We start from the raw sequence: 13,876 nt of genomic DNA on the forward strand, positions 1-13,876 counted from the left end.
AGAGAGAGAGAGAGAGAGAGAGAGAGTGGGCGCGCGCGCGCGCGTTGGGGGGGGAACATGGGGAACAAAAAGAATATCCATGCATTGCATTGCATTGCATTGCACTCGTAGAGACAAAACAGGGAAAAAAATGAACTGTCCAAATGCAAGCCTTGAAATCAGCATGAACTACAGATCACTTTTCAAAGAATCCTACACCCTCATACCAGAAATCATTGTCTAAATTTTTCAGCACTCCTTCATTCCTTCTTCTTGTGCTTGCTAGATTAGCTACATTTTACAGCATCCTTTCATTACTGCTTTAATTGCTATATATTAAACCAGGACACAATCCAGAAAATACTTACTTTCAGCATCTTTCCAGTCTAGGGAATCTTGAGGCAATTTTCTTAGGTAGTCCTTCAGAAGCATTTCATAGCGTGGAATGCGTTGTACTGGTTCTAGCATGTGATGTTGCAATGTCAAACTGCCACAGACTTTTTGCTTCTGTAGAATTGTAAACACATTAACATCCTTTCAGCAGGTGAGAATACTTTTCCATCCCATGATAAAACAAGGCTTTGGCAGGTCTAACACAGGAATATCATATTTTATAAAGGGCTACAAAGTAGATTTCATATACAAGCACTTGCAAAGGTATGAACTGGATTCAACTACTCTATTGACTCAAATAATTACAATTCTATTTGCTTTAAGAATAAATAAGTTGACACTTTAAGCATCAAGAACTAGTGTATCTTCTTTTTATCCAGCACAAAGATTTATATAAATAGAAGGATCACGGAACACAATATGTTTTTCCTTAGATTTTTTAATATCTGTAACTATTGTGCTCAAATATCTAATTAGCTTAACATGAGAATAACAGTCATTAGACCCTGCTACTCATGCAAAATAAAGTTCAATAGCAACCAGCTATAAAGTTAGTACATATTTTTGAGGCCTATTCTTGCTAGCACCACTGCTGAAAGAGACTTGGGGGTCAGGATTGACCACACGATGAACATGAGCCTGCAATGCGATGTCGCAGCTGGTAAGGCAAACAAAACCCTGGCTTGCATCTATAGATGCTTCTCAAGTAAATCTCAGGTTGTCATCCTCCTGCTGTACTCGGCCTTGGTGAGGCCGCAGCTGGAGTACTGCATCCAATTCTGGGCTCCACAATTCAAGAAGGATGTTGAGAAGCTTGAGAGAGTCCAGAGGAGAGCCACATGCATTATCAGAGGGCAAGAGAACAGGCCTTATGAAGAGAGGCTGAGAGCCATGGGACTCTTCAGTCTGGAAAAGTGCAGGCTCAGGGGTGACCTGGTGGCTGCCTATGAGTACACAAGGGGTGTTCATCAGGATCTGGGAGAATATCTGTTCACCAGAGCACCCCAAGGAAAAACAAGGACCAATGGTCCAATGAGGGAAGTGATGCTCCTCCTTTATGCGGCATTAGTCAGGTTGCAGTTGGAGTATCATGTCCAGTTTTGGGCGCCACACTTGAAGAGGGACACAGAGGATCTGGAGAGGGTTCAGAGGAGGGCCACTCGCATGATTAGCCGTCTCGGTGAAAGACCCTATGAGAAGAGGTTGAGAGATCTGGATCTCTTCAGCCTATACAAAAGACAGCTGAGGGGTGACCTTGTAGCTACCTATAAATTTATCAGGGGAGGTCAGCAGGGAATTGGGGATGTGCTGTTTACCAGAGCACCCCAGGATGTAACTAGGAATAATGGGTGCAAACTAATGGAGAGTAGATCTGTTTTAGACATTAGGAAGGAATTTTTTACAATAAGGGTGGCCAGAGTCTGGAATGGGATTCCAAGAGAGGTGGTGCTATCACATAATCTGGAGGTCTTCAAGAGGAGGCTTGACAATCACCTGCCTGGGGTCATCTGACCTCAGTCCTCTTTCCTGCCAGGGGCAGGGGGTTGGACACAATGACTCACTGGGTCCCTTCTGACTCTTAATCTATGGTCATAAACTCCTACAAGACCATTTTAGGCTGGACATAAGAAAAAATGTCTTTACTGTCCGAGCCCCCAAGACCTGGAATAGACTCCCTCCAGATGTGGTGCAGGCACCTATTCTGGACTCATTGAAGAAACACTTGGATGCTTATCTTGCTGGGGTCCTTTGACCCTAGCTGACTTCCTGCCCCTGGGGCAGGGGGCTGGACTTGATGATCTTCAAGGTCCCTTCCAGCCCTAACGGCTATGACATCTATGAAACTTTATAGATGGTTGGATCACACTTTTTATTGTGTGATTGCTACTCTGCACATGTAGATGGTCTCAAGGAAATCCATAGAATCATACAAAATTGGGGTTGGAAGGACCTCGGGAGGTCATTTAGTCCAACCCCCCTGCTGAAAGCACGACCATCCCCAACTAGATCATCCCAGCCAAAGCTTTGTCTAGCCAGGTTTTCAAAACCTCCAAGAATGGAGCTATCACCACCCCTCTGAGTAACTTGTTCCAATGTTTTAGTACCCTCCTAGTGAGAAAATTCTTCCTAATATCTCTAACCTAAACTTCCCTTGCTGCAACTTGAGAACATTGCTCCTTGTTCTGTTATCTGCCATCACTGAGAAAAGTCTAGCTGCATCCACTCTGGAACCCTGTTCAGGCAGTTGAGGGCTGCTATTAAATCCCCCGAGTCTTCTCTTCTCTAGACTAAATAAGCCCAGTTCCCTCAATCTTTCCTCATAAATCATGTTCCCCACCCCCTGAACCATTTTTGTCACCCTCCACTGGACTCCCTGCAATTTGTCCACATCCCTTCTGTAGCGGGGGGCCTAAAAACTGAATACAATACTCCAGATGTGGCCACACCAGTGCTGAATAGAGAGCAATTATCACTTCCCTTGACCTACTAGCAACACACCTACTAATGCAGCCCAGTATGCCCTTAGCCTTCTTGGCAACAAGGGCATGCTGTTGGCTCATATTCAGCTTATTGTCCACTGTAACCCCCAGGTCCTTTTCTGCAGAGCTGCTGACCAGATAGTCAGCCCCCAGCCTGTACTGGTGCATGTTCTGTCCTAAGTGCAGGACTTCACACTTGTCCTTGTTCAGCCTCATGAGATTCCTTTTGGTCCAATCCTGCAATTTGTGTAGGTCTCTCTGAATCCTAGCCCTACCCTCCAGCATATCTCCTACCCCCCCAGCTTGGGGGCAGGGGGGGGGGTGGGGGAGTAACTGCCTCCACTGAGTGGGAAGTTAACTTCTGCTAACTTCCTGAAAGTGCACTCTATGCCATCTTCCAGGTCATTGATGAGGATATTAAATGAAAACAGCCCCAGGATTGACCCCTGGGACAATTAACCAGTGAACTGCATGATACCTGTAACTTGTAGAAGGGACCATTATGACAGTACATACGAACAAGGCACAGTCATCTTAGAAATTGGACTGTAATAATACACACATGTATAAGAAATGCTCTTTCAGTACATAGTTATCTATGATTTAAAAACCAAAAGCAGCTATTTTAGAAACATTTCATATATTAGCACTAAAAGTAACACATAAAAATTGCTTGCTGAGGACCACTGTATTCTGCTAAAATTGTATTGCACTGTAGGATTTTTTTTTCAGCTCTGTAAACTAGATAGGTTACCTGTGCTACGTCTCAGCCAAAAAAAATTAAACCATCAATAGAGGGCAGTGGAGTGATGAAATTAGACCCTTAAAAAAAAATTCATTCCCATGGTTGTCTGCTTCACCTTTAGTTGCTTAACACTTGGGACTGAACATCTGCATCAAAACTGGACATTCTAGAAAACTGCACTCAGGCTAGCTAGGATGAAAGTTTGGGAATGTACAGGTTGGTTGGCTGTGAAGTACAATTAAAACATAAAAATTAAATAACACTTTTTTAGTTCAGATAGAGGCAAAGAAATCTATCTTCTTAGGCTTTTGCATTTATGAGTTGTTCTAAATAATGTTTCACTGAAGAGAAAAAACATGTGCAAAGGGTGGATATAAGGAAAACCCCTGACATTAAGTAGACAAAACAGAAGCCATGCCTTTTGCTAAAGGCCTTGAAAGAAAGTTTTAAAGAGGAAGTATAGTATCATATATTCAGAACATACATATATACTGTGCACACACACTACACACGTGCACACATGCTACTTGAGCTTTTCCATAATCCCCTGCGTTACCTGAATGTCCTGAATAATGGATTTAAATAGAGGTGACCGTTCAGTCCACGTTTTCACTAATTCCATTGCATTATCAAAGTTCTTCACATACTCTCCATACATCTTGAGGAAAGGAGCCAACTTTTGGAGAATATCTCCAATTCTCGGAGTTAAAATCCTACAGACAAGAATACAAATATAACCTTACATTACGTAGTCTGCCCAGTAGAAGAAAATTCCTGGTTTAAAACCTAAAAATAACAAGAGATCTGTACTACGTGGCACCAATTCTGAGATCCAAGTTACATATGGTGCCTATTTCAGCCATTCAAATCTGGCTATACACAGTGCCTGCACTGGCCACTCCACAGCACACTGCAGATCCCTGAGTGGACAGAATAAACAGCTCAGACATTGGAACCAACATGGGCATGGGAAGAAAACCATGGGCCCACTGGTCCAATTTGGCCCATGGGCTGGCTCCAGGTCACTCATCCAGCCCACAGGGACAGATGAGTTTTACACCCCTAATTTAGAGAGTTCACTATTTGCTAAACAAGAACTAGTGTGCAGACACATACATGCACACACACGCACACACACACACAGAGGTAAAATGAGAATTTATAAATATTCTTATTCCCCTATTTCCCTTTACTGAATAGCATTTCTCTGAGCTGCCATTTCAAGAGAGATATCACACTTCTCAACTGAAATAAAGACTCATGAAGTCAATTATTTCAGATCTGTTGGAAAGTTTTAGGTTATGTCAGGGTGAATCATAGGATCAATGAGTCAGAAGGGACCTAGCAGATCATCTAGTCTGACCCCCTGCCATGGGCAGGAAGGAGCACTGGGGGTGGCAGGGGTCATAAGACCCCAGCCAGGTGCCTATCCAGTCTCCTCTTGAAGATTTCCAGGGAAGGTGAGAGCACCACCTCTCTGGGAAGCCTATTCCAGGCTCTGGCCACCCTTACAGGGATACATGACCAGTTAGTTACGCAAATGGAAACACCAGTTTTGTACACCAATGGGTCTGGAGCAGATAGATCACGGGTTTTCAATGTTTTTTTTAATATGTGTACCCCTTCCGACTCAAGGTTTCAACTCCTGTACCCCCTTATATTTTTTCTTGTTTTTAAGGGTGGGCAGGGAGCAGATTGAGGATGCCCGCAATGAGGGAGGGAATGAAGCTGGGGCATGTGCTGAACATCCAGGGCAGGCCAGGGTGTGGGACAGAGCTGTGAGCAGCTCGTCTGGGGGTGTGGCTCCTGCTGCCGTGCACAACCTGGAAAGGCATGGGGGGCATGTGCCCCTGCATCTGCGCATGGACTGCCCCGGTGGTAAGGGAGGGAGTGGGGCTGGGACAGGGGCAGGAATTGCCCAGCCAGGGCAGGGCATGGGACTGAGTCACATGGGAGCATGGCAGGTGGCAGCTTCCACTGCTATTAGCACCCCTAGGAGGGCATGGGGGGCACATGCCCGGGATCTGCATGCAGGGTGGGATGGGCTGTGCTTGGGGCAGGCAGCGGTGGCACTGGGAGGGAGGGCTGGGGGGCTATGGTGAATTCTGGAGTGGCTGCAGCACCCCCTGTAGCCCCACTCCCATAGGACCCTGCAGTGACAGAGGGGGTGCGGCAGGCACTCCACAGCTGGGTGGAGCGCGGGATGGAGCCATGTGCAGCTCATGCAGGGGGTGTGGCTCCCACCGCTGCATGCACCCCAGGAGGATATGGGTGGGGCACGTACCCAAGGATCTCCGCACAGGGTGGGCTGGGGCTGAGGCAGCGCTGGGCTCTTCCCAGTGTGGGGCTGGATCGGGCTGCACTTGGGGCAGGCAGTGGCGGAGCTGGAAATGGGGCTACGGGACAGGCTACAGCCACTCCAGAATTCACAATAGCCCCCACAACCCCCCTCCCAGCGCCACCGCCAACCACCCAGAGTGCAGCACAGCCCAACCCCCCCCACTGGGAAGAGCCTGGCACAGCTCTGACACCAGCCCACAGCACCAGATCCTGGGGTGCGCACAGCAGCAGTGCTGGGAGGGGAGGCCAAACAGGGGGTGGGGCTCGCACATGGCCACCGCCACCACCAGCGCCCCTTTGGTCACCCACCATGCCATTTCACCTTCAGGCTGCCAACAGGCTTTGCACTCAGCCAACCGCATGCTGCCGGGGGTGGGCACAGATTGCACTTCCTCCCCCGCCATTCAGACCCTCGCGGCTCTGTGGGAAGGGGGTGGCCATGGTGCTTTCTCACTCTCAACTATCAGCTGAGGGTGGCAGCCCGGCAGCCAATCAGGAGAATGAGCTGGGGTGGGGAGGCACCACAATGTGCCGTGTGGGGCCAGCAGCACCCGGCACACACCTCCCCCTACCACGTGTAAGAGGCTAAGTGTGGGAACGTGTTGGAGGAGATGCTGCTGTACAGAGACGCATGCTTCATCTCCACCTGCCCGCGTGAACCCCCTACGACCTTTCTAAGTACCCCTACATGTACCCCTGAGACGGATAATTATTCTAGAGTAGCAGATCGCCAACTGCTGCTATAGCACTTTGCTGTGAGATGGCAGAGAGCAGGTAACAGCTTAAACAAAGAGCTAGGGTACCTTAGGTAGTGAGTTGACCTTGACTGGAGCTGTGACGCACCGCCTCTATGATGATGTAACCTGCACCAATTCATGGGTTTCACTGGGACCTCAAACTGCAAACTCTCCTGTTAACTAGCCTGTTTGCCTCAAACAGACGTATAACAAACAGGGTTCTGAGAGTAGGGACAGGCACGTGCAAGTCCACAGGAAGCACAGGAGGCTTACCCATGCAAGGAACTCCCAAACAATCCCTGGATGCACTACTGCTGCTGCCACAACATGCTCTGCCAAGGCAGCAGCATCAGGGTTTCTGTGCACTGGCTGCTGCTGCAAGAGCAATGCCATGGAGCTGCTCTTGCTGCCAAGGCCTGCACTCACTCCATGGGGAGGGGTTGATTCTGAAGTACCTCCTAAATTGGCACCCAGGTCTCTCACCCACCCCTAGTTACGCTATGGGATTTACATCCTTAAATTACAACATTGCATACATGAGCTAGATTCTGCCTTACAAGAGGCATTACAGTAACCTCTGAAAATATATTCATTTGCACCCATTCCTATATTCCAAGTGACAGATCCACCAGACAGCATGTAATCTTCTAAGGCTTATTTTATTCAGCAAAGGATTTCACAATGCAGGTAGGTTCATTGAAGCCAAGGGAACTACAACTCACATGCTGAACACTAGGCATAATTGCCAATTCAGATGCCAATGAACAGGAGGGTAGCGGGTGTTTTTCCACCACAGAACCTGCAGGGATTGGAACTTGTTGGTGAGAAAGTGACTTCTTCAGGGTAGTCCCTGAACAATGTTGATATCTGTAAGTAATAAAGAAGTTAGTGATCACTTTAAGCCACCACTTACCATTCTTGCATTCTTTTCTCAAGCTCTGGAAGCAAGAATTTGCTGTGGAAGGCATTGATTGATGAAATGTTAGAGAAGATTTTATTAACCACTTCAGCAGGAAATGAACCCCGGTTAGCTTCTGCCAAGAGTTTGGAATAAAACCCCTGCGAAAGGAGAAAATACCCAAAATTAACAGTATGACATGCATTCCTCTTCTCATTTAGTTCAGGGGATGACAACATTTTAAGGCAGTGAGTCAGACTGACTCAGTTCAGGTCAAAGGTGGGTTGGCAGATGGGAGGACAGGTGCTAGGACTCAGGCACCACAGCTACTTTTTTCCCCACCAGTGTCATGGGAAATGCGCCTGCCACTGCTCTTCTCCCTGTGCTCGCAGGAGAAAGCACCTGCCACCAGCATGGGGAAAGCACCTGCTACCACCACATTTCCCCACACCAGCACAGGGTAAGTGATGGCTATTGAAGCCCCCATCATGGAATACTCCTAAATCTTCATGTCCACGGGCTGGATCAAAAAGCTCCGTGGACCAGATCTGTCCTGCGGGCTGCAGGTTGCCAACCCCTCTTTTCATATACAGCACACTTTTCTCCTCCCCAAACCTCTCCCCCTTCCAAGCTTTCAGGATAGCTGCACCTCCTTCAGAGCCTCAGGCACCTTTGAAACTCCCCTTATCACCCTGTCCAGGAGCAAAAGAAGGAGAGGAGAATGGAGCAAGTCACTTCTAGAGCCCCTTAGCCACCAGTGATGTTGCTACTTTGCTTTTCTTCAGTTTGGACTCTAGGCTTTCAATCTGACAGAGGAAGAGCTTGTCTGACCTTTCCCTGCCCTTCATCCTATTAATTTCCTGCCTTCCCCACTTCATACTCTTACCTCACCACCTAAACACTTCTTTGCTGTCCAAAGAACAGTCTCACAAAACATTTAAAAAGTATGATGTTTTCTAGCCATACTGCTGACCACTTTGCCTGTATACTGCCTTCCTAAAATGCACTCTCTCTGGAGACCGTATTCACAGCTAGCATTTAGCAGAACACAGCTCCAGTGCTCATTAGATACTTTGGTACTACTGCAACCACTTGTGTCAGTACAACATATAAGAGATGCCATCTCCTAGAAGCACTCAGAAGTTCAGTAGTTGTGGTTTGAACAAAGGATTTGCAGCCAGGAACTCTGGATAATCCCACTTTAAATGTTAAACCACTTAATTTTTTTAAGCCATAAACTTTAAGACTTGCCTACATTGCTTTGGTTTTGTGCAGAGTATTAGTGAATGTTGGTAAATATTTATCAATGCTTATATAAAATATTCATATAATTTGGCATTTTTATACTTCAGTACATTTAGAATCAGAATACTCAGTCTTTCCTTTTTTCCTTTCCTCCCACAACACTGGTCACTTCAAGTGCTGTCAGCCAGCTAATTTGTCAGAATTTTGTTCCACTCTTTATTAGCCTGCAGAAATGCCCCTGAAAATTGGGGTAGTGAAAGTACTTCCATGTTGCCCAGAAGAGCCTAAAAGAAAATTAAACATTTTACCATAATGTTTTTACTTCTCTAAAACAAAAGCTCTAACTTGCAGAATGGGTTCCTTTCTAGACAGTGTATTGAGGTAGGACAACTATATAAATTGCCTCTTGTAAAACAGCACTGGAAGTCAAATGCAGTTTCAACAGCTAGCTGCTAGACTTTTCAATCGTGAACTCTTATCAACAAGCCCACATATTAACCCAGGAGAATGTAAAGATGCAGTGAAGATAAAGAACAGTGCCAGCTGACCCAGCGATGCACAACACAAGCATCTGTCTGGGTAAGAAGCTTAAAAGAGGCAATTTGAGAGCTGCAGATTATCTAAAATGTAAAGAAATGACAAATATAGTTTGAGGCTGTGAAAATACAAGGGCTCTTTTCTTCTGCCACAGCAAAATTAATTCCTATGTACTGGGAATTAGTTCTAACCTGTGCTGAAGAAAAGAGAACACAGATGGGGTATCTAATATCAGCAAAGTCAAAGTCAAACCACCTAAAACAGTGCAGTGGTTTACATTGTTTGTAATCTCAGTACAGTTCTTAGGGCACAGGGAATTACAAACACAGTCCACTATAAACAGACGCACTTGATGGCAGTTTCAGCACAGACCAAGACATAAATCAGCATAGAGGGAAGATTGCCCCTGGCCCTGCTGGTGGGGAAACCTGCATTGCTGTTGCTCACCTGGTTCTACCAGGTTTATGTCCGTAAGCGACTGATATCCTTGGCAAACAGTAGGGCTGCTTGCAGACATTAAAAAACACAAACAAACAAAAAACAGTGCTTTACTTTAAGCCTGATGGCTCCCGTGGCAAGCTTAGCGCATACCCAGAAAAGACATCACATTATTTGGACCTGGCTCGCCCAACGTCTCTATAGACTGGGCATTTTAGTGGGCTTTTTGGCACTTTTATCTATAGGTGATTGAATCAGCTATTAGATAAAAGCATCAAAAAGCCCCACTTAAGTACCTGATCTATACAGACGCTGCAGAGCCAGGCCAAACTAACACAGTGCTTCTTCCAGGAAAGCGTGGTTTTTGTTTTTTTAATATCTGTGAGCAGCCTAAATTACCCTCGCAAAAGAAAACCTAAAACTAAGTAGCAACTATAAACAATTACGTAGGTGAAAGGATTAGTAAAAGGCAAAAAAATACAATCCCTCCATAGATTTATTATACACATAGATATATGCACTGTAGTTCAAATGAACTAAGAAATATTTCTTTAAAGAAAACTTACCTGGTCTAAGAGATCAAGTCGGCTGACATAGGCTCTTTCTGTATGCAAAAGCTCACTGGCAATTTTGTGAAGTTTCTGCTCATCTGTTTCCTGAAAAAAAATAAAAATAAAAATAAAAAAGAAAGTCTCTTTCTTTGATGGTGCCAGGCCATTAATCATAAAAACGGTAAGATGAAAAGTAATTGTAAGATTATCTTATTTTCAGGAGGATAAATCTATTCCAGTTCCACGTTTTCTCTCTTTTTTTTTTTTTTTTTTTTTTTTTTTTTTTTTTTTTTTTTTTTTTTTTTTTTTTTTTTTTTTTTTTTTTTTTTTTTTTTTTGGTGTGCACACCCAAATTACACCAATGCAACACAAGACTCTTATTTTACCAGGAAGTAAAAAATTAGGAGCAGGATAAAATTAAAACGAGCAGTACAGAGCAACAAAGGTATACTGAGTACCAAAACACTCAAATTCCTGCCTAGTCATTTACCTACTATCCTGATAATGAAATAACTAACACGTCAAAGCTAGATTAAACTAATCTATATAATTTGCCAGATGGATTCATCTATTTTCTTTCTGTTTCTACAATTGGCTGAGCTGACTGTTCTTTAAATAAGTTAGTTTTTTATTCAAAATTACTGTACATAACATTTTATATTCAACCACTTACAGATTCTGAAGAACTGTTAGCTGCAGTTAGCGGATTTAAAATTAACCCTACCTATGCAGGAACTGGATTTTTTCACTTTGTAGGAAATTTAACCAATTTCCAAGTTTTCTGTTGAACAGAAGTCTAAAAAAATACAAGAGAAAGCCTTGAAGAATGCACTGCTTCTTTGGAAATTCTCACACATTTTCACTGTAGGCATCCTTTAAATGACACTCAGCTACAAAGATTTTCCTCAAAGGATGGTCTGGGGATCATTTTTGTGCAGCATTCATGAAGCTGTAGTATTATTACTATAATTTTAATAGTGCCATCTTATCCTTCCACTGTAAATGAACTTTAGTCCTGTGCTTTAGCACTAAAAGAAATTACACTGCTGCATCTAATGTAGCATCTAACAAAGAAAGCTGTTGCTTATAAAACCTTACGCTTTTCTGAACAAGCTAGCCATTAAGGTGACACCCCCCCCGCCTTCTTCAGTGCTGCATGACAAGCCTTCTCAGTATGCACAGACTTCAAATAGGACAGTCTTACCACATCAATACTGTTGCTCATAAAACAGAATTTTTACTACTAATGTATTGTCAGCAGCACAGCAGAGACCTAGAAGCAAACTCTTCATAAGCACATTTGATAATTTACAGATAATCTTGTATCTGGAGTTACAAGGAAAGAACCTGTAATTTGTTAGTTTCTTTGCAAAAAAAATTCTTTGGAAAAGCCAGTTTGGCCAAGCACTGTGGAAGAACTAATTCATGCATGTTTTCAGGGGACCATTTTAGCGCACGTGTTCATATATTACAGAATCTAATTAAGAGAAGACAAAAAAAAGCACTCAGTAAAAGGAATAGGTTTGTTAAAGGGGAGTATTACTGCAGCATTGCCTGGAGGGCCCAAACATTGTAAGCAAATATTTAGGGGTGACCTTCAAACTAGCTCAGCCCCTATGGGCCCACCCCTTTCTATCTATGTATTTTACCTTGCACATGCTGCACACTGTGCTTCATGTTCCTTGAGTGAAGCCCTTCTAGGAAACACTGCACAGACTACTTGTTTTTCCTTCTGTGTTTGGCTCCAGTTACTGGCAGGAGAGAGAGAAGCACTGTGCAGAAAGGCTGGAAGTCAGGAACAGGGAGCTGTAGGATTAGTGCTGTGCATCCGGTACTACATGGATGAGTTCCAAACACACCACAGGGAGGGGAAGCTAAAAGGAGGCTTGATCTCAGGTCAAAACTTCTGGGTTTAGCATGGACTGCAACTGTAAAGGAGGGTTCAAGCTTAGCAGTTTCCAGGGCAGATGGTTGGCAGGTATGAGCTTGAGGGCACCCTTGAAGTCAATCTTAACCAACAGTGCAGACCAATGGTTCTCACCCTTTTTAGACTTAAGGCACCCGTGGATAGGCTTGTGGATAGAATGCCAGCTCTCAGTTTTCACCCTTTTGACCACAGAGAAAAGAGGGGGTTTTTGTTATGAAAAATGAAAAAAAACACAGAACTGTGGATTTCTATTTGAAATCTCTGAGTTTATCTTGTGGATTGTGTTTGCAAATATAACTTTATGTGGCATTCCCGGGTACCCTTGAAAGGATCTCAAGGCACCCCAGGGTGATGTGCCATTCTGAGTGGGAATCACTGGTGTAGACACACCCTACGAGTCTTCTACACAAAGCATTTTGAAACATCTTCCCATTGCACCCAGCAGTACTCTGACAGTTTCTACTAGGTCTGTGAGAGTCAGCAACGATCCAATCCGGCTTTGGATCCAGCCGTTTTGGATGGTTGTGATCTGATCCAGAGTTCCAGACCGGGTTTCTGCTTCAATCTGGCCAAAGCAGCTCTGAAGCTTCGGAGCTGCCTTGGAGATCTGGCCATAGGGTATAATGGGGAATCAATGAAATATCTATAACCTTGTTGTTTTTTGTTCTATTTGGATGGAATTTGCAGGGATGGTAGCCTCTGATGAGAGCATGAAACCTGCCATGTTTCAAGAAGATCGGTGCTGGGGTTTGGGGGGGATCTGTACCCCAAATTCTTGAAAGTAAAACCCCTGTCATGTCTATGTGTTACAACACAGGGGGGTCAAAACTGCAGGGTTGGTGGCCACTGGTGAGGCCATGAAGCCTTCCAAGTTTCAAGAAGATCAGTGTAGAGGTTTGGGAGGAACTGCACCTCAAGCTGCAGACAAGCAAAACTCGTGACATGGGTGGCCCTGTGTGTGCTAAGGCGCAGCAGGATGAAAGCTGCAGGCCTGCTAGCCCCTGCTAGGCCACAAAGCCTGCCAGTTGTCAAGGAGATCGGTGCAGGGGGGTTCTGGGGCCCTGGACCCCTAGCTGCTGACAGGCAAAACTCGTGCCACGGGTGCTTATGCAACTGACTGTCTGCCTTGGGGCAGTTGATTATCTGTATTATTTCCTTTCCTTAGTCCTGGTTTTGTAGGTGTTAATTGATGGTAATTAACTGGCTACATTAGCTAGCAACTGTGTATTGAGCTGGTCCCTAAGTGAATCATAATTGATTGGTAACTGGTAAAACAGCAGATTAGCAGCCAGGCCTGCAGTAGTGTCTTTCACGCCCCAAGACAGAGACAGTCAGTCCCACAAGCACCCATGTCATGCATTTTGCCTGTCAGCAGCTATAGGTGCAGGGCCCCAGAAGCCAGAAGCCTGCACCCATCTCATCAACAGCTGGCAGCCTTCGTAGCTGCAGCAGGGGCTACCATCCCTGCAGCTTTCACCCTGCTGCGCCTTAACACACACCGTGTCACCCATGTCACGAGTTTTGCTTGTCCATAGCTCGAGGGGCAGTTCCCCCACAAACCCCTACACTGATCTTCTTGAAACTTGGCAGGCTTTGTGGCTTCAGC

At 45.1% G+C, this 13,876-nt stretch overlaps 1 protein-coding gene across 2 annotated transcripts in view; it reads right to left on the reverse strand.

Annotated features, from left to right (window-relative positions):
- Positions 1 to 13,876, reverse strand: part of FGD4 (FYVE, RhoGEF and PH domain containing 4) — a 123,315-nt gene that overhangs the window by 22,551 nt on the left and 86,888 nt on the right. For both annotated transcript variants that reach the window (XM_019515462.1, XM_019515461.1), the window contains exons 5-8: positions 10,359 to 10,448; positions 7,588 to 7,733; positions 4,154 to 4,310; positions 348 to 486 (exon numbers count right to left, since the gene is read on the reverse strand). In XM_019515462.1, coding sequence (XP_019371007.1) covers positions 348 to 486; positions 4,154 to 4,310; positions 7,588 to 7,733; positions 10,359 to 10,448 — 532 coding nt within the window. The remainder of the gene's footprint in view (positions 1 to 347; positions 487 to 4,153; positions 4,311 to 7,587; positions 7,734 to 10,358; positions 10,449 to 13,876) is intronic.

The sequence above is a fragment of the Gavialis gangeticus genome, unplaced genomic scaffold, assembly GCF_001723915.1.
Source record: "Gavialis gangeticus isolate Ggan-Ray unplaced genomic scaffold, GavGan_comp1, whole genome shotgun sequence".
Lineage (NCBI taxonomy): Eukaryota > Metazoa > Chordata > Crocodylia > Gavialidae > Gavialis > Gavialis gangeticus.